Source organism: Cygnus olor, chromosome Z (assembly GCF_009769625.2).
Source record: "Cygnus olor isolate bCygOlo1 chromosome Z, bCygOlo1.pri.v2, whole genome shotgun sequence".
NCBI lineage: Eukaryota > Metazoa > Chordata > Aves > Anseriformes > Anatidae > Cygnus > Cygnus olor.
The window spans coordinates 51,714,599-51,740,809 of NC_049198.1; the positions used below are offsets into that span (position 1 = coordinate 51,714,599).

General features: G+C 37.9%; 1 protein-coding gene across 1 annotated transcript in view; it reads left to right on the forward strand.

The window, feature by feature from the left end:
• The window catches only part of GAK (cyclin G associated kinase), a 74,568-nt gene that overhangs the window by 27,323 nt on the left and 21,034 nt on the right, over positions 1-26,211 (forward strand). Inside the window, exons 10-20 of the mRNA XM_040542167.1 lie at positions 459-570; positions 2,637-2,760; positions 9,902-9,951; positions 10,038-10,186; positions 13,555-13,677; positions 17,228-17,361; positions 18,638-18,832; positions 19,936-20,053; positions 23,985-24,064; positions 24,358-24,551; positions 25,274-25,432. Of these exons, the coding sequence (XP_040398101.1) occupies positions 459-570; positions 2,637-2,760; positions 9,902-9,951; positions 10,038-10,186; positions 13,555-13,677; positions 17,228-17,361; positions 18,638-18,832; positions 19,936-20,053; positions 23,985-24,064; positions 24,358-24,551; positions 25,274-25,432 (1,438 nt within the window). The remainder of the gene's footprint in view (positions 1-458; positions 571-2,636; positions 2,761-9,901; positions 9,952-10,037; positions 10,187-13,554; positions 13,678-17,227; positions 17,362-18,637; positions 18,833-19,935; positions 20,054-23,984; positions 24,065-24,357; positions 24,552-25,273; positions 25,433-26,211) is intronic.

The following is a 26,211-nucleotide window of genomic DNA, read 5'->3' on the forward strand; positions in this document are numbered from 1 at the left end:
TTTTGAAAACTTCACAATTTTGTAATTCAATTGAATTGATCTATATCACCTCTATGGTCTTTGAAAATGTGCTTTTATAATTCACAGTGCTTACATGACATTAGAGTAAACTAATTATAGTTCTTACTGCTTATTGAAAAATTGGCATGGTCTTGGGTCATTCCTTTGTATGTAAGTGCTCTGTTTTACATGCTGTGTTTAATCATCATTAACTTGCACAGGAAAATCTAATACACGAGGACTCTGCCTACGTTGACTTGAAACCCACTTATTTGTCTCCAGTTTGATTAATTTACACAATACAGAAACTGAATGAATTGCTGTACTTGAACTTCCTGGCTTTCTCTTGAGCCTCAGAAACAGATTGCATGCTTGTTCTCACCAAGTTATACTATGTAAGTTACTTTTACAAGTTGGCTAAATAAGCAAGAAAATCATCACAGTATTAATCTCCACAGCTCCTGGAACAAAATGGAGGCTATGGGAACAATGCTCAGCCTCGGATGTCTGTAACATCGGTTTCACAGAGCTCCAAGCCTGCAGGACAGCTCAATAATATGTACAATGCAGGTATGTGCAGAAAGAAATATCTTCTAAGTGTAAGAGAATGGCATATCTTGTATTTTTGGAAAAAAGTCACTTTACGGTTTCAGACATTTTTGTGGCTCCTTTGAATTTATATTGCTGTTTCTAACCTTTTTCCGTTTTCTCAGGGTTTGGTTGCATGTTGATAACGCAAATGTGAATTTCTCAAATTTGTTGCTAAACAAGATAAAATTTAGTTTCTCGTGTAGAACAATTGAAACTAAAATGTATTATTGACTTGTAGATGGGTGAGAAGTTCTGATAATGAATTAAAAATTGAGAGTAACTGACAGAATAAGAAATAGTATTTCTAAGAACAAGAGCTACAGTGAAAGTAAACAAAATATTTTACTTTAAACCCCAAACTTTCCAGTTCAGTGAGGCATATGATACTTTGTAATGTTCAGTGTAAAGCGAGAATTTGTGAAGTTAAATTTAACTGCTGAAAATCTTCTCAGAAGTGCTGGATTTTAAAGTGCTGGATTATAACAAAAACCTTGATATGTTGTGGCACAAGGTACCAAAATCAGTCCATATCTTGAGGTCTTGCACAAACAACATTGGATCTTGTATCTCTAATGTAGGAAGATGACACTTGTCTGTTTTCCAAGCAGAACTACTTAACATTATATATGGTATGACCAAAATCAGCCATTCTGTGTCTTTTTGCATAACTTTATGCTAAAACAGGCTTGTTGATATCTAAATGTTGAGGTAGTCCAACCAAGAAATGCAGAAGCAATTTCAAGGATTTTAACTGTTGGCAGCTATCTATGAACTACGGTAATATCTTGATATTAAGAAGCCACTGATGTGACACTATTAGTTTAGCCCGATAAAAGCCCATATGAAGAAGAAATAAGTCTGTAGGCATCTGAAATCCCCTTCTCCCTCCTACCCCTTATCCCCTAAAAAAGCTTTTGAACTGAACCCCATCAGGTAGTCAGAAGCCCATCTCATAGCAATTGTAGTCTAAAGTCATTTTCACATTTAGCTTGTCAATCCCAAAATAAAAATTTTTGACAACCTCAAGAAGGTAAAAAGCAGCAGCCTAAGATCACACTATGGGCAGTCTAGTCATTACGTTCAGAAGTAGCCATAGCTGATGCTGTCTTGAGTCCAGCTAATTAGGGGATGATTATGCAGAGTTGTGTCAGAGGAACTTCAGTGGTGAGGAGAAATTGTGGTATCATCTGAAGAAAAGCAGTAGTTAGACTAATAGCACTTAATTGAATCAACCAAAGCATGTCTTCAAAATGACACAATTAAAAGCTGATGTACCCATTCTACAAAAGTAGATATTCCAGGTTTGTACTTAATATAGTAAAGAAAATAAAAAGCTAATGGGCTTACTTGCATCTAATTTCTTAATGAAAGGCAGTTTCTGCAACCATCTTACATCAAGTGTGAATATGTTGCTTAACATTACAATTAACGTAGAAGAAATCAAGGGAATATTTCATATTGTATTCAGTTTTCCTTCCAGTTTGGTAGTACTTGCTCTATATTATGTGCGCTGAATTGCCAGTAAGAGGGTATTAAAGCTCAAGAGGAAATTTTAAAAATTGGGTAATATTTATTTGCAGTAATTTTGACTGTATATGAATTGCTAAATAGGAATCTAGCTTCCAAATAGGAGTATAATCAAAAGGCTGTCTGGCCATCTGTTTTGTGCGGGAACGAGTACTCTTTGTATGCTATCATGCTAACAAATAGATGTTTCTAGCTGAGATTTTGGGCTTAAAATGTAACTTAATTATGCCTGCACAGGCAATATGAAATGCCTTGCTTTTATGAACGTTTTGCTGTTCTCTCTTAAATGTGAGTAGTCAGTTAAGCAATCTGTTAGTTAGTTTACTAGTAGCTCTTGACCATGCAGAGGTCACTCTTTTCATAGGTCGTCATTAAGGAAAGCTTTCGAACTGTGAGCCTTACAACAAAGCTTAGTCTATATATACTTTCACTTCCATCTTTGTAGGCAACTTGCTTGAAAATGGAGCCTATTCCAGGATATGACTTACAGTACAATTATTTCTGTTTGACTACTGTAGGCCTGACTGTTGCAGAATGTGACCAGACTTACGGAGGGTTCTTTGATATTCTGAGAGGAGGAACAGAACGGTTTTTCACAAATATTAAGGATACATCTTCTAAAGTTATCCAATCTGTGGCCAAGTGAGTAAAAATAAATTGCGCTGTTAAGAGTTCTAAATGAAGGCTCAGATACTTATTCTAGAAATGGTCAAATTCAGCATTCTTTTCTAAATATGAACTCTAATAGCTAATAGTTAGCACTGAGACTTTATGAATTATTATTTCTAATGTAGCTTTTTTATTAATATATTTTAGAAATATGCTGGGGGGAAAACCTCTCTACAAGTGCTGCATTCACTGGCGTGGTCTGCTCTGTTTTACACATGCTGAAAACCTGGGAGAGATGAGTGGAGGGGGGCGGGAGCAGGGACGAGTGGTATAGAAATAAGACTATCATGGATCAAAATAAAAAAAACGACTATACAGGGTGTCAATGAATAAAGAAGGAATAAGGAAAGATAGAGTGATGATAGTTAAATGGAATGGAGGGTAGAGAAACTGCAGGGCAATGGTGCATTGGCTCTTCTGTCCAGTTTCGTTTTCAGTTGTCATCCTGTGTCCTCTTTCACTCTGTCAAATGTAGGTGATTGAATGAAGGGATTTTACGCAAAATGAGTGGTTCTGCACTCTGTCTGCTTTGCCCTGAATTACATAGAAGAGTACTTTCCTCCTTGGATGTATATGTTCTCAGATTATTAGTGTATTGTTGTTTCTAATGATTCTTTTCACTCCCACTCCAAATGATTTTCACTACCTCTATATGACTGGTCATCACAGTATGGATTCATACATTTTTGAACTTATAATCAAGTTTTATGCAGTGTGAAGACTTTCTTAGTTCTAGGAAGAGAAGGTAAGTCAATATGATGATAGAACTCCAAGAACTGTACTTTGTCCTTTAATGTAGGGTTCGTAGCACTTTAATTGGAAATACTGTACTTGAAGTCTTTTGCTTGTAACTGCTTTTCTGTCAAGTGTAGTCTGTTTATTGTACTGCTCTAAACTGTTTGTAATGATCAGAGAACTCAGATCTGTAGAACTTGCACCTCTGTAGCCACTTTGAGTGCATTTTTCTTTGTTTGTTCTTATGTTTAGTCTGTTTAAACTTCTCATGTATGGCTTTAAAAGGCCAGGTCCTCCATTTTTTAAAGGTCAGAAAAGCTATACAGCTTTGATCTGTCATTACAAGCCTTCCACAGATAAAAGCAATTGGCACAACATCAAATTTTTTGTCCTGGGAGAACTGCACTGACTCGAGAGAAGAGTGGGAAGCGTACAAGGGGAGTGAACTGTTGCATGATGAAAAACAGTGACTTCTCAGCAGCATAGCAGAACTGTAGGAATTTTGTGTATGAAGTATTATGATGAGCTGCTTTTAGCTTTTCAGCAACTGTTCTCCATTTTAGTTCTTTGGCACATGCTGTCTTACAGACCTCTGTTCTTTATCCCCTTGTACCTGCTACCTTTTGTGGAACTGATCTTCCTGTGCCTGTCTGTTCAGTCTTGCTTTTGTTGCTTTCATGATGTCTTTTTAAAGAAAATTTACCGTGTGATAATGGATATATTCTGCCAATTCCTTGCCTTTGGCAGCTCTACTACTTAAAAACTTGAAGGTACTTAATTCCTTGTCTTAAATTCTGCCGATTTTGCTTAGATTTTGAAGTTTAACAGCAGAGAAATGACTTTTCCTTAGTGATAGATAGTCCTTATTCTTCTCTTCCGTTGACAGAGTTATAAAATTATAAAGTTTTAAGCTGTCATTCTCATGCCTTTGTTTTTACTCTTTCACTCTAGTATTTTGATTGTACACTGCATGCTTCTGCAGTATTCTTGCACTCCACTTCTTGTGCTCATCTCCACAAGACTTTCTGTATTGTGGCTTTTCTCAGGGGTGAGGGATAAGAACTCCTCTGTAGGTTACCTTTCAGTATGGCATGCCTCATGCTGCCTTCTCACATTATTTTTATTTCTTACCTGACAGGTTTGTGGGGCTTTTTGCTTTGTGTGTTTTCATTTGGTTCCATAATAAAAAGTAGCATGCAAGGAGTAAAATAAAATAGTAACCACATATTCAAGCTCATCTGGCAGCTTCTGATGTATAGAACAGTGAGTACTTGATGGTCAAAGATGCTGGTCAGTTCACACGCTCTTCTCTCTCTAAAATTATTTGTTAGAGAATAGTGATTGCCCAAAATAAGTTTTGCATCTTGGTTACAGTGTTCATTGTGAATTGTCAGTTACTGCACTGTTGGTGAATTATACCCTTGGCACTTTAGTTAGAATCAAGTTTTAATTTTTTTTTTTTACAATAATGGAAGAGTATGATTGAGATGGAAGCTCTTGTGCCCTGCCCAGAACCAGGGTCACTTAGGCCTTAAATCATGGTGAGACACAAACTGCTGAAATTCTCTAAACTGCTTCAAACTTAATCCATGATTTACTTTGTGATAGTGTCTGAGCTTCTGTCAGGGATCTGAGTGCTGTTGGAGATATTTTTGTGCATGTCTTGTGGAACTCAATAAATATTCTTAGTCAGGAAAAAGCTCTTCACTTTTCCATCTCATTTGCATTAATCACAGAAGGTCATATGTGGTTATTCACTAGAATTGAGTATCTCGAGAGTATAGTTTGACATGGTTTGCGTTTTTACACTTACCAGTTGTAAGTGCTAAGATATTCAAATTAGATCATAGAATCGTAGAATGGTTTGAGTTCGAAGGGACCTCATGGATCATCCAGTTCCAACCCCCCTGCCATAGACAGGGATGCCACCCACTAGATCAGCGTGCTCAGTGCCTCATCTAACCTGGTAGATAACCAACCATTGGTCTCTTCTAGCTAAAGGGGGATAAAACGCTTCCATGTCCTGTGAGGAATTGATAGAGGATCATCAGACAGTGTCTGTAAATGTGCCATGACTTAATGGCAAGCTGTCACTTTTGCTTTACATTGTCTAAACATTACATACCAAGCATAATCATGAAGAGATAAGTTCCCCTCTGATGTTTTGGACTAGGCTGATTAAATACAGATTGATGTCTAAGGTGACTCATGCACCTTAAAGGGAATGTGAGGTTGTCAAATTTATTAAAGCTCTGCACTAGCAAAATCAAATACTGGTCTTGAGGCAGACTGTCTTGATAAAACTGCATTCTTTTGCTGTTTTCCCTGTGAATTTGATCGGTTTCGGGAATGAAAGAAAAGGATGGAATGCACCAAGTACAGGAATGTGCTAGTGAGAACCAGTTACTTCAATACTTGTTTTCCATATGATGTTTAATCAATACTCAAAGAGAACCTTTTCCACTTGTAATTCGTCAGTGCTCTTTAGTGGCCCTTAATGCTGCAAGTTTCATTCTCTGAGTCTGTATTCCATTTCACTGGAATGGCAGCACATGAATTAATGTGAGCAATATTTAATATTTTACAGGGCCTATGTAGTCTGAAGTTCTTTAGCATTTACGCACTCACTGTGCTTCTGAGAGTCCTACCACTAGGCTTGTGCATTCTTAAACTTCTTGTACATTAACTGTGCTGAAATGCTAATCCATTCTTTGTGTCTGCTGTAGGACATACCTATTTTCTGTCAGGATCATTCTCTGCCCTCAGAAACTTGTGTTGTGGCTACAGCTGACAGAATAAAGGACTTAATAATGCCTTTTCTACTACCGATTGCATCCTTGACTACCTTTCTAAAACTCTTCAACAAATATGAGAAGCAGACATTCTGGATAAACTAAAATGTCTCTTCCTTGAAATGCATTTTCATTTCTACACTTAACTCCTTGTGTTGGAGTCTGTCATCTCGTTAGAATCAGAGAGAGGCTTGGGATGGAAGGGACCTGGTATTGAAACCTGGTATGGAATTCCTGGTATGGAATTTGCATTCTGCAAAACTTTTGATTGCTTTTTTTTTATTACTTTGTCAGACTAGTCTCTTCTGCTGAAGAAATTATGATCTAAAAATGCAAGAACTATTAGCTACCTTTTATTGCTAGCTTCCTTTGCTTCTGAATTAATTTTGTTTCTTGATGCTGCATTAATGTTTTATTTGATAGATCTTAATGTTTCATTAGGTAGTTGAATGATTAATTCAGTTTTACAAAGCAAAACCAAGTGGAAGCAGATTGTGAATTTCAATGCTGCATTTCTTCTCGGCCAGTAAGAAAATAAGCATCAGCAGTGGTGGTACTTAGGTAATGAATAGGTGTTTTATTGTGAGTGTAGAAATGTATGGAGGAAGATTGTTTAGTGTTAGAGCATTCTTTGACTAAAGATTGTGCTTTGCGTGCTCATGTTTTAGCTATACCAATTCATCTGTTTTTTATTCTTTCTTTCCCATCTTCAGGTGATAGCAACACACGGTAACTGTGTGCTCATCCAAAATTTTGTGCTGTATGCTAACTAGCTTTATTTTAAAATTGCTTATTTTTTAACTTAATTTGCTGGAGTGATGTTTTGTTTAATATTAAGTATCACTTTTAAATGCAACTGTTCTGACAAAACTAGTATTGCCACCCCTTTCCACAATGAAAAGTCTCTAACATTTAATTACAACTTCTGATTTTTTGCAGATACTTGTACTGCAAAATTAAAATTTATATTTTATTTGCTACATTTTGCTTTAGGTATCTCACTATAAAAGCTTTGCCTGCTGTTATCAGAAAAGCAATTAAGTGTTATGATAACATACTTTTCCCATTTACCTTAATTGGAGCCTTAAAAAGCCTAAAATATATGGATTTTTTTCAAACCAGAAACCCTACATGTAATGTCTTGACTTCTTTGGGTGTTGTTGCACTCATCACCTGCTGGCAATATTGCTATGTAAATGAAACGTCCTGCTATTAGTAGCATGAAAGGAAAAACCTCAGTCCTGATACTTTGTTACAGGGTTATGTCTTGAAATGTATAGGAATGCATATCAGTGTGTGTGTGTGTGTGTGTGAAAAGTGGACTGAACAATTGTGTGTCTATTTTGTCTTCCTGAAAATTAAAGAAATCTTATTTGCCAGTCTGAAGTGAAACACTCCAGTAAAAAGAATATCTTGTGTTCCATTGTTAATACTGAAATAGATCTCAAGTCCTCAGAATAAAGCTTAAGGAAAACATGGAATAGGAATTTGAGGAAAGTCACACATTTTAAGAGACTTTTGTTGATTCTGCAGTTTGTGTAGCAGCTACATTTTGATTAAGACAGCAGAACTATTCTGAAGTTTTTTTCAGTTGCAACAGGCATACGGATTTTTTTCCTGCAAAATAGCAAGCTTGTCTTGGCTGTGATGTTATTGTCATACCAAATAGCACTTTAATGTGCATGGAGCTTTTCTGCAAGTGTGTGTAGTGAGATCCATGTTCCTAGTAATGTTGCATTTTAATTTAGACAAATGTAAAAATCAAAGATGTATAGAATGGTGTTGTTAGTAAACAGGTCAGTATCTGAAAAAATTCCTGAATGGATGTAAAGACTTTTTCTTTTTATAGCTCTGTGCATTCATTTCACACTGTTTAACCTGTGGTAATGTTGAAGTCATAATAGATCTTTGTTCTCAGGGTATCATATTAGGTGGTTCTTTGTCTTGATACTAAAAAATGTTGAAGTTGTTAGAATGATCTGCATGTTTTCATGCTTGAAGCTGGTGGGTGTAAGTGACAGAGTTTGACACTTCTCAATCATAAATGACTGTGTTCATCACTAGTAAGAATTCATAATTAGCTCTGAATGTAATTTTCTCACTTAATCAGTTTGGCTGAGGAAGTTAAATATTTCCAAAGTTGCAAAGAAATCTGAAATAGACTGAATGGCCAAACGCTATCTAGACTGAGTTTTTAGTGTTTTGTCTAGTAAGGCTCTCAAAATTCCTTGTAGTGACTTCAGTGTATCTTGAGACCTTGGGTCATTTATCGTTGTTAGGACAATGACTATGCCAGTCCACATAAACATTCTTTCATGTCATTGCATTCAAAGGAATTGTTCTTACCTCACCTAAAATCGTCCTCCCAGTCCTTGTAAATTCAATCCCTTAAACAATTCCTCCAGCCTCTTTTGTATTTAATAGCAAGCCATAGGAATCAAAGATAAAATGTTTTCTCTTAATGTTTTGAAAATGAGTGTAGTATTCTAGGTCTTTAAGTGTCTTGAAATTTTGTAGTAATTCTAAAACACCTGGTTTTGATAATGCATTTGCATTCTTTAAATATGCGTCATACTGTGGTGAACTTTTGATATTCTGGAGTTATGCTACTAATTTAAGTTAGGTATCTAACCCAAATTCTATAGGTGATACCTGTCAATCCTGCTTTGCTAATCAGGAGTGCAGGCCTGTTGGATCTAACTCAAGGGTGTTGGGTTTATGCTGGAGTCTTTCAGTCTTTCTCAGGCTTTTTCATCCTGCTACATAGCAGCTACCCTGGAAAGAAAAAAAATATTAGTCATTTTAAAATACTAAGTTATTGGCATAATGTAGGTGATTAAGCAGAGGTGGAAGGAATTGAACTAAACACACACAAAAAAAAAAAACCTTCACAATTATATAGAAAAGAAGTGAGTAGTAATTGCTCACTTTGGGCATTTTGGAAGTGAATTTTCAGAGAAATGATTTAAATTTATAAATTCAATGAATATGCAGTAAATTTGAGCTATCTGTGAAAAATGTGAATGAATATACAGTAAAGTTGAGCTAAAATCTATGAAGACAGGCAGAGGGAGTTGGGGCTGTTCAGCCTGCAGAAGAGGAGGCTCCAGGCAGACCTTACAGCGGCCTTCCAGTGCCTAAAGGGAGCCTACAGGAAAGCTGGGGAGGGACTCTTTGTCAGGGGTTGTAGTGATAGGGCAAGGGGTAATGGCTTTAACCTAAAAGAGGGAAAGTTTAGCTACTGGGGAGAAATTCTTCTTATAAAAAAGATGGAGAGTGACTTCTGACATGGACAGATAGTTCTAGGATCTGGGCAAACAGTTTTAAACTAAAAGAGGGTAGATTTAAATTAGATAAAAGGAAGAAATTCTTTGTTCAGAGGGTGGTGAGGAACTGGAACAGGTTGCCCAGAGAAGCTGTGGATGCCTCATCCCTGGAAGTGTTCAAGGCCAGGCTGGATGGGTCCTTCAGATGGAAGAAATGAAAAGTTATTTATTGTAGTGAGTAGAGGCTAAGACCTGAATTTTTGAATTTATGGCTCAAACGCTTCTATTTCCCAGTATTAACTCCAATGTGTTCTGTTTCAGTTATGCAAAAGGAGACTTGGATATATCATACATCACTTCCAGAATTGCAGGTATGATTGCTACCTCTCTCAATCATTTGGTAGTTCTTAGTATAAGAAGATCTCAAGGTGAAGTGTTCACTTCCTTCTGTTTTCAGTGATGTCCTTTCCAGCTGAAGGTGTAGAGTCTGCCATCAAAAATAACATAGAAGATGTGCGGTTATGTCTGGACTCTAAACATCCTGGGCACTATGCTGTGTATAACCTTTCTCCAAGAACATACAGGCCTTCAAGATTCCATAATAGGGTGTGTATAATTTTTGTGTATTTTTATAACAGGTCTTTCAACACAGTATCTTGATTTATATCTTCAGCTTCCTGTTGTGAGATACGTTAAAGTAGGCTGCTTAATCAAAAATATGACAAAAGAAGAGTATAAACATAAGGTTAGAGTAGCCTGTGTTCTGCTTGTCTTTGGTTCCTGTTCAAAGTTATAAATTAAGGCTAATCTTTAATCTTACTGACTCAAGTCCATTTCTTAGGCTAGTGATATCTTTGAAGAAATGTAATGGTACCCTTATATATTTCGGATTTAAATGAAGAATAACAGTCTTACTAAAACTTCAATCTCTTCTCATTCAGAGCTTTTTTTTTCTTTCAAAAGTAGTACTGCTTTGGAGACTGATTTTAAATAATGCTGATGGGACTTTCTCCTTGTCCCACTGCATACTGTTTGACTGCAGTGTGTCCCAGCCCTGGAGTGTTGCTTTTTCCTGAGATCACCAGCTGACTGCTTGTTGCTACTGCCTGAAATACTGGTATAATTTAGCTGAGCCTTCAGTAGCCTTCCTGGCTATTTCTCTGATGCTAAAATGAAGACACATCCCCAATTCAGTAACATGGTAGTGAGGACAACTTGCTAGGTGTTGAAACTCTTGACTTCTGTCAGTGCTCCTAAATATGCTTCGACTGTCCTGTAACTAGTTCAGCAGTGTAAGTTATTGCTGTGTTTTGAGTTGTCTAGCACTGGCTACACTAGACCTTATCTACACTGCGTGTAGAGATCACGCCCCTTCCCCACAATACTGACTGCCCAGTGGGGGATCTAAAAGCATTATTTGCTACGTGAAACCCCTTTTGGACCTTATTCTGCAGAGCCATCCTTTAGCATTGCTTCAGTTATCTGAGCTTGCTTCAAACTTCATCAGGCTGGGAAACATTTAATGTATGTTATCCAGCGCTTGTCACTTCCCTATTTGTATCCTTACTTTGTACTGTCTACAAGTTTAAATGTCACACCTGAAAAGCAGTTATTACCTCTTTGGGTGGAGGATTCTATTCAGGATCAACATTCTTTGAATTTGGTTCAGTATGAGGTTTAGTAAAAAGACTGTTAAACATGGAGGATAATAAATGTTCAGGGAACTTACTGCTTGGAGCAGGTACTTCAAAGCAAGAACTTCAGGAATGCATTTTAGCACAAAGGTCCTGGAGAAGTCCACTGAGGCTCATGTATTTAAGTGAACTCATTTATTCCTTGTTCTGATAAAGCTATCAGTCTCTTTTTACAGAATGATAAATTCTGTGACTGGGAAATTGTCTACCCAGGAGGTGTTCTTTGGTTATGCAGGTCTGAGGTACCTAGACACTGATATTCCTGATGTATTGATGCTGTGAGTGGCAATATGAATGCAGTTAAATCTTCTGATGGCCTGAAGATTTTCTGGTATACATTTATCTTAGTGACATTGATTTTGTTGTATGATTTTTGTTTTGCTTTACTGTATCTGGAAAGAAATAATATGTTGTATCTTGTCATAACACTATGTGTTCCTGCCCACTTTGTTGGCTAGGAGTGTTTAAGTTCTATAAAAAGAAGCAAACAAAAAAGCAAAAAATTGTCTTCTGTAAAAACAGATATTTTACTTGAAAAAAATCTTGTATGAATTAAAACTCATGATGGGAAAATTTTCCCTGTCCATCTTTGAAATCCGGATACATGATGAATAATGCTTCCTGACTTTTTTAACTTCATTATTCAGTGCTGGGCTAGAGCAGTCGAGTAAGAAGCTAAAGAAGCTTAAGCTTCTCTAGTGTCACAAAAGATGATTCTGGCAAGCCTTAAACTCAATCAAAATAGAACAGCATCTGAAACATTTATGAAATGACACTTTCATGGTTTCCTGTGTACTATGTCTAACTTTTTTTTTAAAAAGCCTTGATTAAAGTTAGTGGTAGCTTTGAAATCCTCTCTGCTAACTTTGAGTCATGTTTGGAACAGGTTGCTTTGAGAGGTTGTGCACTTAGTCTCTGGAGATTTTTAAGACCTGCCTGTATAAAGCTCTCAGCAAGTCAGTCTGACCTCACTACTGACTCTGCTTTGAGCTGTTGGAGCCTCAGGAGATCCCTAGTTCACTGCAATCTGAATTTTAATTTGATTCCATCTTATAAAAGGAGGTTGTGGGTCTTTAAAGGTGTCAGCAAAACAACATTTTGGCAATTTCAATTTTGATAATGACCTGAACGTTTTGAGCTTCAAACACAGCCAAATGGAAAGTGGACAATGTTGTGTGGTTTTCATTTCATGGCAAAACTAGTGTCTGAGCAGAAAGTAAACTGTAAGTAAAAAAAAGTCATTTCTTCAACTTTTAGAATGTCTTTTCCAGTTTGTTTTCTGGTTTATAGCTGTAATGCTGCAATATGATTCTTTCAGTGATAGTGTAATATTTGAGATGTACTGAAGTCCATGTTGAAACCTGTGGTGAGCAAGAATATAAAGGGCTACTTGCTTTAGTTTTATTTGGTCTGTGGTGACTTTGCAAAACTTTTCACTAACAAAAGAATGTTAAATCTCTAGCAAAGTGAGGCTTTCTGAAACAGCCAACTTTTTAGCTTTTCACTGTACTCTAGTATTTTAATTTATAGAAGGCTTCCTATGTCAGATTATCTCTTGCAGCCTTTTTTCCTGAGCTTGGCATCTCATTGAGAACTTCTTATGATAGTTCTGGTAATTAATCTGAGTAACCCTTGAACTCTTCTATTTGAGAAGACATGTGGCTGATAGTGAACTTGGTCTTTCACCTTCATTTTCAGCCCTGTCTAAAAAGAAAAAAGTTGCTTTAAGTTGTTCACCTGGTCCTGATAGAGCATTTGCTCTTTGAGTTGCAAGTTCTCACGATCAGGCTTCAAGCCTGATCAAGCTCTCAAGCTCTCAAGATCAGGCTTCTCATGTACTGCGTTCTTACCAGACAGATGGCTTTAAGAATACAGAGGGTCAGCAGTGAAGCGATTATTTGGCATTCTTTTGTAAAACTAATTGCAGAAGGAGTATTACTGAACTGTTGAGGCTCTGAGTAAAGGACACAAGTAAAAACATACTGAATTTAATCTTTTACTTAAAAATGTGCACTACTCAGGTTGGAAGCTTTTACTATCTGTAGTTTTCTCAGAGAAAAAAAACCCGTTGTTGATACTTCTAGTACAGCAGAACGTAGAACAGACCACAGGTCTGCTGTGTTTGATCCTATAATGTGATGCTTGTAGTGTGCAACAGTATTTTTGGGAGGGGCATGTTGCTTAATTTCTGCACAGAGGTGGCATTGAAGTGCAAAATTTCCTTTTATACATATGACATATATGTCATGTTTCTCATTTTGGCTGTATCTCTCATTGCAGGTTTCTGAATGTGGCTGGCCAGCAAGGCGAGCACCAAATCTTCAGAATCTCTACAGTATATGCAAGAACATGCATTTATGGCTGAAACAAGATCAGAAAAATGTTTGCATTGTGCACTGCCTTGTAAGTAATTGGTTTCTCCCAAGTGTTAGATGTTGAACTTAGTGATATGGTTTAGTGGAGGACTTGTTAGTGTTAGGTCAGAGGTTGGACTAGGTGATCTTGGAGGTCTCTTCCAACCTAGACAATTCTGTGATTCTGTTTTGCTCAATCCAACTTTAGGTTGTGATTAAGGATACTAGGATCACGCAGTTCATGAATATCACTGGTTTTCCTCACTGTAGGGCCTGGAGGGAATTCCATCCTGCTATGTATTAAGAAAAATTATTTCCATAAATTTTCTCTTTAGGCAGTTAGAAGGATGATATAGCTCTTCCTTGCTGTCCTGGCTTCAACTAGGATAAAGTTAATTTCCCTCCTAGTAGCTGGTATGGTGCTGTGTTTTGGATTTAGGATGAGAAGAGCGCTGATAACATGCTGATGTTTTAATTGTTGCAGAGCAGTGCTTACACTAAGCCAAGGACTTTTCAGCTTCTTGCTCTGTCCTGACAGCGGGCAGGCTAGGGGTGCAGCGGGAGCTGGGAGGGGACAGACCCAGGACAGCTGACCCGGACTGGCCAAAGAGATGTCCCATACCATATGATGTCATGCTGAAAAATATATAGGGGTGGCTTGCTAGGGCTGGGGGGTACTGGCTGCTTGAGGATCAACTGGACCTTGACCAGCAGGTGGTGAGCAATTGCAATGTGCATCACTTTTGTACACATTAGTAGTAGCAGTACTATTATTATTTTCCTTTCTTTTCTGTCTTAAGAAACTGTCTTTATCTCAACCTGCAGGCTCCATTTTCTTCTGATTCTCTCCCCTATCCCAGACAGGGAGGGGGGAGGGTGAGCGAACGGCTACATGGTGCTTAGCTGCCGGTCGGGTTAAATCTCAACGTTGCATGTAATATAGAAGGCATTATATAGGAGGGATTAAGGCAAAATAGCCTGCGGGAGAAAACATGTTTTCTGCCATCTTGGTGTTTGCTCTATATTTCACTCTACTATTTTGATGGAGCACTCTTATGTTGTAAGTAGCGGCTGGGTGTAAACTGCTTTTCCCGCTACTGTGCACTTGGAATGTAATTATCTGCAGAATTGCAGAAACCTACTGTGGGACTTTGGTGGATCCTGCTTTTGCTGGCAGCCTATTGCCTTGTAAATTCCAGTGTTATTTAATGTATCGCTAACTTTGATATAGCCCTCAAAAAAGCAAGTGAACTGATAAAAAGCAACCTCTCATGTCAAACATGGGAGAGAAATAATTTTAAAGAGTAGTTCATATGCTCAAGATTTGAAAACATGAGGTTACTGTCATGTTTGCATATGAAAATTACGTCAGTATTTCATATGCTTTTCCTGTGCAATAAAAACGTGACAGTTGTTGCAGGAAAGTACTCAAAACCAGTCCTTAAAATGGTACAGTGTATGGTATTTTGCTATCAGAGTCTAAAACAGGTTTTGTTAGGTATACTGCCTTAAACAGAACTTTGCAAGTAAGAATTCAATTAATGCATGACCCCGGAAAAGTGATGGGATTTTCAGTGCTACTGTGAGTTTAGGAATCTGGTTCTGTATTAAAGTGATACTTTCGTATCTCAGTCACAATGTAATTCTTAGTCAAGAAGGTAAGCAGCAGATGTGGTAAGTTGGCATCAATTTTTGTAATACCTTTCTCTTGAAGCGTTTCCTTTAAGGTGTCTTAAGTCACTTCCATTCTTCAGGTGTGAGGGAGGCTTGTAGCAATATGCCTGCATGCCAAGTGTGATGAGGAGCATACACTGGACCCAGTAGAAGTGGATGATAACTGCAATGTGTCTTGTGTTCGTCTACCTGGAAATTGCCTCAACATGCTGCAGCTCCTCAAGCATTCTTAAGTGTTCCTTTAGATAGCTGTGTTTCACCTGTGTTTAAATAAAACCAGTTAAAATACTTACGCATACTATGTTTATAAGCTATGTTTATTTTACTTTATTAAGGTTATATTTCTAATCAGAATAATTCAGTAACAAATCTCATCGGTCTTTTTAAGGCTTTGAGAAAAATTTTACCTTTAAAATCTAGTCTTTTCTGGTTGTTTTTTATTGCTGCCTTAATGATTGCTTAGGCTGAAGAATTGTTTTTCTCCATATCCAAGGCATATCATCCCGTAAAAACAGACAAGGAAAAACTGAAGTTCTTAGTGTCTTATCTCTGTATGAGAAGTTTCTTTTGCTTCCTTTCTGCAAGTTATCAAGCTTGCAAGTTATCAAGCTTCTTTCTGAAGTGGAAGGATCTGTCACCAGATTTGGTTATTGATGAGCAAGACTTTTTTAAATTTTGAATGTTGTAATTCTGTTTGTTGTAGCCTGTTAAGTCTTGTCATGTTTTTGTCCTCTGACTTCATGACATGAGTGCAAAGGGTTTGCTGTGTTTCGCTTGTTCGACCTGTTTGTACAATGACTTTTTCCCCTCAGTGAGACACATATTTGGAAGTGGCTTTGTAATGATAGTGTACGTAACTCACTGCTTGTCCTGTTGATTGGTGTTGGTTTTTATTTCCCTTGTGCTCATTAATGTTTTGTCCTAAGTCTAGGCTTCTAGGGGTAGGGACTATAGTTTTGTTCATATGTGTGAAACTTGACTGAAAGGCATGGTCCACCCTACAGAATCATAATAGCTAACCAAAGGCTAGCTTTGGTTGGAAGTGACTTCTGGAGATCACTGGGCTCTGTCCAATGCCCAAAGCAAAGCCAATTTCATTGTTAGTGCATGTTGCCCTTAATTAGGGCTTGTTAGTTACATCAGCAGTAAAAAAAAAAATCAGTTGCTGAATTGCTCTGTAAAGACCTAGCTCTTCTGATGCTGGTAGACCTTTTCATTGAGCTAGGCAACAATTACAATAGAGATGCCTAGATTTGAAGGAGATGACTGTTAAAGGAATTTGAGGAGGAACATTTCCTTTTTCCCCATTTCTACACATACATGCCAAATGACTACGGAAAAATCTATTCTATGCTTGCTGATAAAAAACAAACAAAAAAACAATAAAAGCCTAAGGTCCTATTCTGTTAGCTGTTACCTTCTAACTTCTGAATATTCAGTATTTTGTTTTGTAGGGAGGAATACAGGATGTGTGTAGAAGTAGTTCCTGCAGATGGATTCATTTTTTTCCTTCCCTTCTCTTAGTTCATTGGCAAGTATTAATCTCAGGCAGTTTTAGTCAAACAGCTGTAGAATATAGTATGGCTCAGTTCTTAGAACTGCTCCTATAGCAGAAGCCCATGGTTATTGACCTAAAATAGCACTGAACTTGGTTAAGGCCAGGAAACAGACATTAAAGCAGATGTTAGTGATAGTAAGGTAATAAATATCAAACTGAATTTTAAACAGCAGTAAGCTAAAGCAATAATTTATTCATGTTTGAGCAAGCAGATAGTCTATAGAATAGTTTGTATTGTGTGAAAAATCAAATGATCACACCAGAACTAGAGCTTCTTTATGTAGAACACACAGGTAGTATGTTCTTCAGTAACTTCTGTAATGATTTTTCCACTAGGTTTAATAACAAAATTACAATTTTCTTGTAGGATGGAAGAGCCGCGTCTGCTGTTGTAGTTTGTTCTTTTCTATGTTTCTGTCGTCTCTTCACTACTGCTGAGGCTGCGGTTTATATGTTCAGTATAAAACGATGTCCTCCTGGCATTTGGCCTTCTCATAAAAGGTATGGTATCGGTCTGTTTGTAGGGTACTATTGAAGCAAATATTTGTGCAATTGTGAATATGCTACTATTTTTACAGGGTCCTTTTTAGGATAAATTATTTCAACAGTGTCTGTGTTAAAACAGCAAAATACTTGGAAAAACAAGTGTATTGTAAGTAGATAAAGTAGTTCTGTGAGTAGTTTGTGAGACCTTAATTACTCATGATGTTATCACAACTGAATCAAATATGATATGTAGTGAAGCGGTGTTAGGAATGAAAACAAGGGTATGCAGTGCTTTTGAATGCTGTCTTTACTACAAAATCCTCTTCCACATGTAGAAGACATATTCCATGTGCATGTGTTAGTTTACTACGCGGCAAGTTTTACTGTGTCAGACCAAAGCAATTTCTGTTGGAAAGAGTAATAATCTCTTGTTCAGATAAAAATGCCTTCTGTTTTTTAAAGGAGTGCATGCAGATGACTTTGAAATATTTGTCAGAATGTATGAAACTAGTTATTTGAATTAATTTTATAGATCTTGTAACAATTAAGTCTCCAGAGCGAGTGACAGTGGTATTAAATGTTTTTCCTACAAAAAAACAAAGATTAAATTTAGAAAGGTGAGAAGTAAGGATCAGTGAAGAGTAACTGACAGGTTATGAAGTTCTACAGATTTATTCTGGGTATATTTAATGGGTGCTGTACGGGGTAGGTCATCAAAGAGGATAAACTTAAAGGTAGCCTGATGTGTAAAGTGCTGTTAGGAAGCTTTAAGTTACTAACTTAAGAACTGCTGTAACTTTAATCCATTTTGTGTGAAATATCAGTAAGCAGTTCTCTTAGTGGCGTGTTGTAGCTGAGGCTTTTGGAAAGAGCGGCTAGCTTGTTTTACAAGTGAATAAATGTAAAGCTATGGACCTGAGGCAGAGGTTAGCATTGTCTGGAAGGTGAAACACAGGCACAGATGATATCATATATGGTACTGTATTCAGTTCTCTGAACAGTGTATTTTTCTGTTCTGGTGGAGCTATTAGATTTTACTGCAGAAATTGTGTTGCTGTCCTTAGAAAGACCAGTTAAGTATCATAAGTATTTCCTCACGTTTCTATTTTGTTCTCCTTTTGTCAAATTCTATCAAATGGAAAAATCTGTTTCCCAGAAGTGCTGTTACATGTTTCCACTTCTATTACCATGTGTTATTGCTTGGTGGCTGGGTATTTACAAAAGTAACTTGTGTGCACCTGTTTTTAGGATTTTGTTCCCTGACCTAATGAGTACCTTTTGGTTTTAACAGGTATATCGAATACATGTGTGACATGATGGCTGAAGAACCCATTATTCCTCACAGCAAGCCAATCCTTATTAAATCAATCATCATGACTCCAGTTCCTCTTTTCAGTAAGCAGCGTAATGGCTGCAGGCCTTTTTGTGAAGTATATGTTGGGGATGAAAGAGTAACCACTACCTCCCAGGAATATGACAAAATGAAGTAAGTGTAGGTTATGAAAACTGCATATTAAGTTTTTCTTTAGTAACTTAAATATGAAGTCTTTACTATGAGGAGAAAATATGATTTTGGGGCTGGCTGAGCAGAGAGCTGCTTAAATACATGGAAAAGCTCCTCTATCCCATTTTAGTTAATCCTGAAAGGTAAATCATGGGGAAGAGACCAAGTGATTAAAAAGGAGTTTGAAGGTGTCTGCACAGAAAGAATGGATCACTGGAGTGGTATATTGCACTGTAGGCTTTGGGAAGCAAAGTTGAACAAGACCTTCATACCACATGGAGTAGCATGAAACTAGGAAGACTGATCTCTGCTGTACATGTAGTTGGGGTGGTGTACTAACACCACTAAAACTGAACTTCATGATGCAGTTGTGAAAAACAATAAGGATCCACCAGCTGTGATAGCTGTAAGGAAAGCACTTAATTCTGGTAGCCCCGATGTAACTCTGGTGCCTGCTGATGTAATGCAATGCTGCAACTATAAATCATACTAGCAGTTCTATCTGGCAGTCACAAGTGGAGGTAAGGTAGGAATGCCCAAGTCCTTCCAGATTTCTTATTAAACCCAAGTCCAGTAAAAAGTTGTTATGAAATTGGAGAGGGAGGAACAGATACAGCTACAGAGTGTTAAAATGTTATCCTCTTCTTTTGGACCACTTTATCTCAGTGGGGATCCTAATGTATTGGTTAGCAGTATCGTGTAACAGTGCAACTACAGTTTCTCTTCACCTTTCTTTGGAATAGCTTTCATAATACCCTGTCTGTTTGCCACTGTTCTGATTGTGCTCTTGCATTTTTATAGCAGTTCCTAAGAAGCATATTCCTCCTATGTTTGATTTGAGAGTTATGAGTCTAAATGTATCTGTAGCTCTGCTTTTAGCAACTGCTGCTTGTCAGCTACTTGCTTTTGTAAGAGCAATTTTTAAGTTTTAATCACTTAGAGTGTATTCCTTCATTCATAGTTAAGAATTTACAGTGGAATTTTATGGGTTGATATTGAAGGGCTTGGGGAAAGCAAACTAAGTATAAGGAAATAATCTAGCTTCAGAAAAATATAGTGCAAATGTGGATATGCTTTTTCTTCAGGGAATTCAAAATTGAAGATGGTAAAGCAGTAATTCCATTAGGTATAACAGTTCAAGGAGATATTCTCATTGTGATCTATCATGCCCGGTCAACGCTTGGAGGCCGACTACAAGCCAAGGTAATAATTCATTTAACAACCTGCATGAATGGCTTGCTTCTAGATATAGTTTCTATTGTAATTGTATTTGGAATCTCATTAAGTACATGGGTATATTTATTGTTCTGTGTTCAAATAAATGTTTGTGTTCATGTACTTGGGAATCCAGTTGCTTCAGGCCTGATATATGTGTCCATTTACTTCATGCTCTACATGGAGATGCTTTGGTAAGCATTTCTGGAAATTACTCCTATAGTGATAGTAACTATATTTGTGTGGAGAGCCTTTAGATAATTTTTCAATTTGTGTGATCTCATCCATTAAGTTGCACAACAGGCCAGAACTTCTTAGTTTAGTATAAGTAAACCACAATGAACAGAAAAATGCCACTCAGTGCAAAAGTGGTATTCCAGGGACTGCCTGCACTAAACAGTCTTAAATAAAATTAAAAAAAAATGCATGTGCTGTTGTACCTTGTTTCTAAGCAAGTTTGAGTGTTGTAGCCAATTTTCTTACTGGTCTTTTTTTTCTCCCAGGGAGAATGCACATTTCATTTTTAATTAAAAAAAAAAAGGCAAACCCTAATGTATTGGAATCACAAGTTTGCCAAGTCTGTCTGTCTCCAAATTCCTATAAATGAATTTTGGGTCCCCTTCTTGTGGTGTGACCCAAATTAAACCCAGAGGTCTATGTAAATAAACCTGGAGGTCTATGTAAAAGATAGGATGACACAGAGCAAAGTTTAGATAACTTGCAGTATTGTGAAAATTGATCCAGAGGTTCTTCAGACAGTACTACAGATTCCAGACATTTGCAGCAAAAATACGTATTCATACATATCTGCTATTACTGAAGTAGATGTTCTCCCTACATTTTTTACTTTGCATAGAAAGTTGAGTATGAAATTGTATGTTGCAGAGATCCAAGACTGAGAAATAATGTGTTCTCCTTGTGCAATCTCAGTGTCAGTTTCACTGACTGTAAGGTTAACACCTGGTTTCTCTGGTATTTATCCATTAACCGAGAAAGATTAGAATTTTCTCATCTGTCTGCTGTAACACATGGTATATCAACAGTGTATGTAATGATACTGGTTTGGTGCTTTAATGAAACAATATTCAATGTGTTCTTAGTTCTACATGCTGTAAATTGCTCCCTGAAGCTCTCTGCAGAACTCTACTGAGATCAGCCATTGCATTTCAATTTTGCTGTTGGGTGCCTAGAGCCGTGTGTTGTGAATGTCTTCCACTTGTTTACAGTTGATTTGAGAGAGGATTTAGTTTATCTTCTAGGAAATCCCTTGCATAACAAGGGATTAAGAAAACTTATCTGATAGGGTGTTCAGGTTTTCATATGTAGTTCAGGATAGGGCTGGGTGGATCAGAGAAACTGCCTCTTAATTCCTTTCCTGGTGCTTGTTGCTAAGCTGTCTTGACCAGAAGTTCTTAGTGATCAGTGGTGGGCAGAACTTTTGAAGTCAAATTTAACATGGGGAGTGAGATCTCTGCTCAGGTAAGTGTCAAGTGGTCCACCTACTGGGAAAAATTTTTGCATCTTTGTGTTGTCATGATTCTCATCTGGCAGGATTTGTAACTTCATGCCTGTGACACTAGCAAAGTGTAAATGAAATTTTGGCTTTAAGAGGTGTTAGGGGAACCTTGAAATCAGATGCACATAACAATAGGAAAATGTGGAAGATGTTGGAAAACATGGATACCAAGTTTGTGTATACAAAGGGAATTTCAGGCAAAGCTGATTTTTGTATCTTTTTGTATGCCACAAAGTGTTTAGTGGAGGGAATTTTACAAGATAACTCAAGCACATCAGGAACAAAGCAGTTGTTTTCAAGATATGCTCAAAGCTGTATTGTTAAGATGTATTTAAAGAGGTTATGCACTAGAACTGGGTTATACAAAGCTTATAGACTTTGCAGTGCAGCATTCGGACACATTGGCCAGAAAAGAAAGACCAAGGAGGGCTTACTCTCTCTGATGGATAAGAAGGGAGAACTGGTAACCACAGACATGGTGAAGGCTGAGGTACTCGGCAAGTTGTTTTCCTCAGTCTTCACTGACAGTCAGCCAGGCTTCCTATGTCTCATTTCCCTGAACCTGTAGATAGAGGCTGGGGGAGCAAAGTCCCTCCCACTGTAAGTGAAGAGCAGGTTGATGAAACAGGATGAAACAGGACAGGTACAGGTCTGTGGGGCCGGTGCCATGCATCCCAGGGTCCTGAGGGAACTGGCTTGTGGAGCTGCCAAGCCTCTTTCCATCATATTTGGAAAGTCCTGGCAGTCAGGTGAAGTCCCTGGTGACTGGAAAAAGGGAAACATCACTCCCATTTTTAACAAGGGTAGAAAGGATCACCTGGGGGAACTACAGACCGGTGAGCCTGGCAAGACAGTGACTTGTGTGCCTGGTAAGATCATGGAAAAGATTCTCCTGGAAGCAATGTCAAGACACATGCAGGACAAGGAGGTGATCCAAGACAGCCAGCATGGCTTCACCATGGCAACATCATGCCTTTGAGAAGAACTCATTGAGAGCAGCCCTGTGGAGAAGGACTTGGGGGTTCTGGTGGGTGAAAAGCTCAACATGAGCCAGCAGTGTGTGCTTGCAGCCCAGAAGGCCAACTGCGTCCTGGGCTGCATCAACAGAGGAGTGGCCAGCGGGCTGACAAGGGAGGTGATTGTACGCCTCGTCTCTGCCCTCTTGAGGCCCCACCTGGAGTGCTGCATCCAGGTCTGGGACCTCCAGCACAAGAAGTACATGGACCTGTTAGAGTGGGTCTGGAGGAGGGCCACAAGGATGATCAGGGGGCTGAAGCACCTCTCCTTTGAAGAAGGGCTGAGGGAGTTGGGGTTGTTCAGCCTGGAGAAGAGAAGGCTGAGGGAGACCTCGCTGCAGCCTTGCAATACTTAAAGGGGTTTTACAAAAAAGAGGGAGTGCAACTTTTTATTTGGGCAGATAGTGACAGGACAAGGCAGAACTAAACTAAAGGAGGGTATATTTAGATTAGATGTTAGGAAGAAATTCTTCACTCAGAGGGTGGTGAGGCCCTGGCACAGGTTGCCCAGAGAAGCTGTGGATGCCCCATCCCTGGAGCTGTTCAAGGTCAGGTTGGATGAGGCCCTGGGCAGCCTGATCCAGTTGGTGGCATCCCCACCCACGGCATAGGGGTTGGAACTAGATGGTCTTTAATGTCCTTTCCAACCTGAGCCATTCTATGATTATAAGAAAAGCTGTCAGAATTGTCTTATTAGACTATGTATCACTTGCATTATAAGGACAGGCATGAATATTCTACATGTGCTGTAATTAAAGCCAGGGAGCAAATATACAGTGGGTTTATCAGTTTGCTGTATTTTGGATTTGTGTAAGATGAGGAGCTACATGGATCTTTTATGGTAGCATTTTTGTTGATTCTTGTTTGCTGATCAAGTAGGGGGAAGTAGCTTTTCTGTCAGTGGAAGAAGCCGTGGGGGGGTAAGTTGAATGGTTGTAATAATTTGGAAAAACAGCCTTCAATATGTTACTTTTACAGCTGTACTGAATGGACTCCTATGATGGGTTCCTATTTCTAGATAGCTCCTATTTCTAGATTAGCATATTGCATGATGAGTTTTTCTGAATATGTTATGCTGAAAAGTAACAAAGGTCATGGCATTTAAGCCTTTATAACAGGGTCTGGAAATATTTGGCAGACTTTAATAGTATGAGGTTAGTACTGAGAGTACTATCTGGTCCAAGGGCTTTTGCTTTCTTTCTGTTAATGCTAGGTTTGTCTACATTCTGTCTTAGTCTGTATTTAAAACACTCTAGGTAAAGTATGCAAGGCGGGAAAAATGAACACTTCAATACTGAAAATACTTTGCTTTATATTAAAGGCAGAACACGGCACATACTTCTTATGCGTATTTATGCAGTTTCCCTGTGTTTCTTGTTTCCAACAGATGGCTTCTATGAAGATGTTTCAGATTCAGTTCCACACAGGTTTTGTGCCCCGAAATGCCACCACAGTGAAATTTGCTAAGTATGTTGACACCTTTTTGTAGGGAATTTGAAGGAATTTTCTTTCAAACTGTTTAAGTTGCCAAACTAACAGATGAGGAAAGGCTTTCTTCAATAAATTTTCAATAAATTGAATAAATGCAATAAATATTTTCCTTACCTAAGTACTACCTGTTGAAGATCTATGAAAAATGTAAACAAGTACAGCATACTTTAAGCCTTACACTTTAGTGCCTTGAAGTTCTGTCATGAGCTACTATAATTTAATCTAGTTAGCCCATAGTCTTAAGAATTTACTTGCATACACTTTTGCAGGTATGATCTTGATGCCTGTGACATTCAAGAGAAGTATCCTGATTTAGTTCAAGTCAATCTGGAAGTGGAGGTGGAGCCCAGAGACAGACCTAGCTGTGAGCAGCCACCATGGAATAACATGAATATAAAGGGACTGAATCCCAAGATTCTTTTCTCTACCCGAGAGGAACAACAAGAGATTTTGTCAAAATTCGGTAATGAATCTCTTGAACTAGAAAACCTGATGAAGTTTCTAATAACTTAGCGGTTGAGGATGTATTCTGATTAGTTTCTGATATTCCTTTTAGTTAAGAAAAATTTTAAAGGTGTTTTTTGGAAATATAATTTCAAAAAATTTGCATTGTATGAAGGACAAGAGTCATTTAACATCTGATCTCAGTCAAATAAGCATTGTAAGGAGAAGTTAATAGCAACACAGTGTATTACTTAACGTCTTTGTTACACTTAACATCTTTGAGATGCTTGTTAACAATTCCATATTATTCTCTAGCTTTATACTCTTTTTTTCTATATCTGCACTTGCTCTTTTTTGAGGTTCTGTTCCTTATATAACTTATTGCAGGTGTTGTTCATAGCTCTTGCCTGTTTTAGGGGATAGGTGGTACAAGTGAGCTGTTGAGCACATGTAGCTAAAAAAATCTATTTTTAAAAAACGTAAATAGGATACTTGAGTGTTTTGTTGTGAGTCTGATTTATTAATGATGCAGTTTAAAATAGGGTCTTATGAGCCTTTGCAGTTGAAGCAGGCTTAGTAATGACAGCTTCAAACCTGGGAGATTTTGCCTTTGTGGAATAATACTTCAGGACAGTTGTCTCACTATAGCAGTCAAGTACCAGCTGCTGTGACCAAGATTGAGTTTTAGAAACTTCTTTCTAAGGGTTCTGGCTTATAAATTATAAATCTATCTTTTTTTAGGGAAACCAGAGCTGCCTAGACAGCCAGGTTCAACAGCACAATATGAAGCGGAAGCATCCCAACTGGAGCAGTCTTCAGAAAGTGTCCCAGCTGAGACAGAATCCTCACATAGCAGTGGTACTGATGCGAGTAACTTCTTTCATTCTCTGGATTGGAAAGGTATTTTTTCTCTGAAGTAACTGTTTCTGTTTTCTTGTATACCTTCCAATGAGCACTATAGTTCTTTCTTATACCCCCTTATTCAGTGAAATTCACTATGCTGCCAGGCCATGAGCAAAAGCTATTTAAAGAGTGAACTCTGCATGTTAACATGTTAGCAAGTGTTAATCGAACTTCATTTGGTTAAATACTAATGTGTTTTTTGTATTGCTCATAACTTACAACGAAAAATGCAGTTCAGCATTTAACAATTTTAAACTTAAAGGTCTTCAAGGGAGTATTTATATTCTGACAACCCCACTTAGGCCTGGCTGAGAAACAGAAGAAACATAGACTAGCCAGTGGGGTCTAGATTATCATGTATGGACTGAGAAAATGTAACTTTATAGTGCATGTGTAAGTCCTATTTCTGAACTCTGCTCTGTTGGCAAACATCGCAGTAACTGATGCTGCTGCCATTGTTTGTTGTCGTAGAGTTGAGCAACAGTTACTGAATAATTTTCTAAGACATAAGTGGTATGACGTCCTGAGTTGAGATTGTCTAAGTCAGTGCCATTTTGAAAGCATGTGTAATTCTCTTTAGAAAGCATGTGTAATACTCTTTTAGAGTAGCAAGTATGGTAGAGTTATTTCTCATTTTTCTGAGCATGCATCATAGTTTTCTTATTCTAATGCTTTGTAGCTGGAGAACTCCTCTGTTAATTTATCTAATCTGACCTAGTAGAATGTTAGATGCCCCTTTGCCTGCCCTGTGCAAGGAGGTGGTACCCAACAGTTTT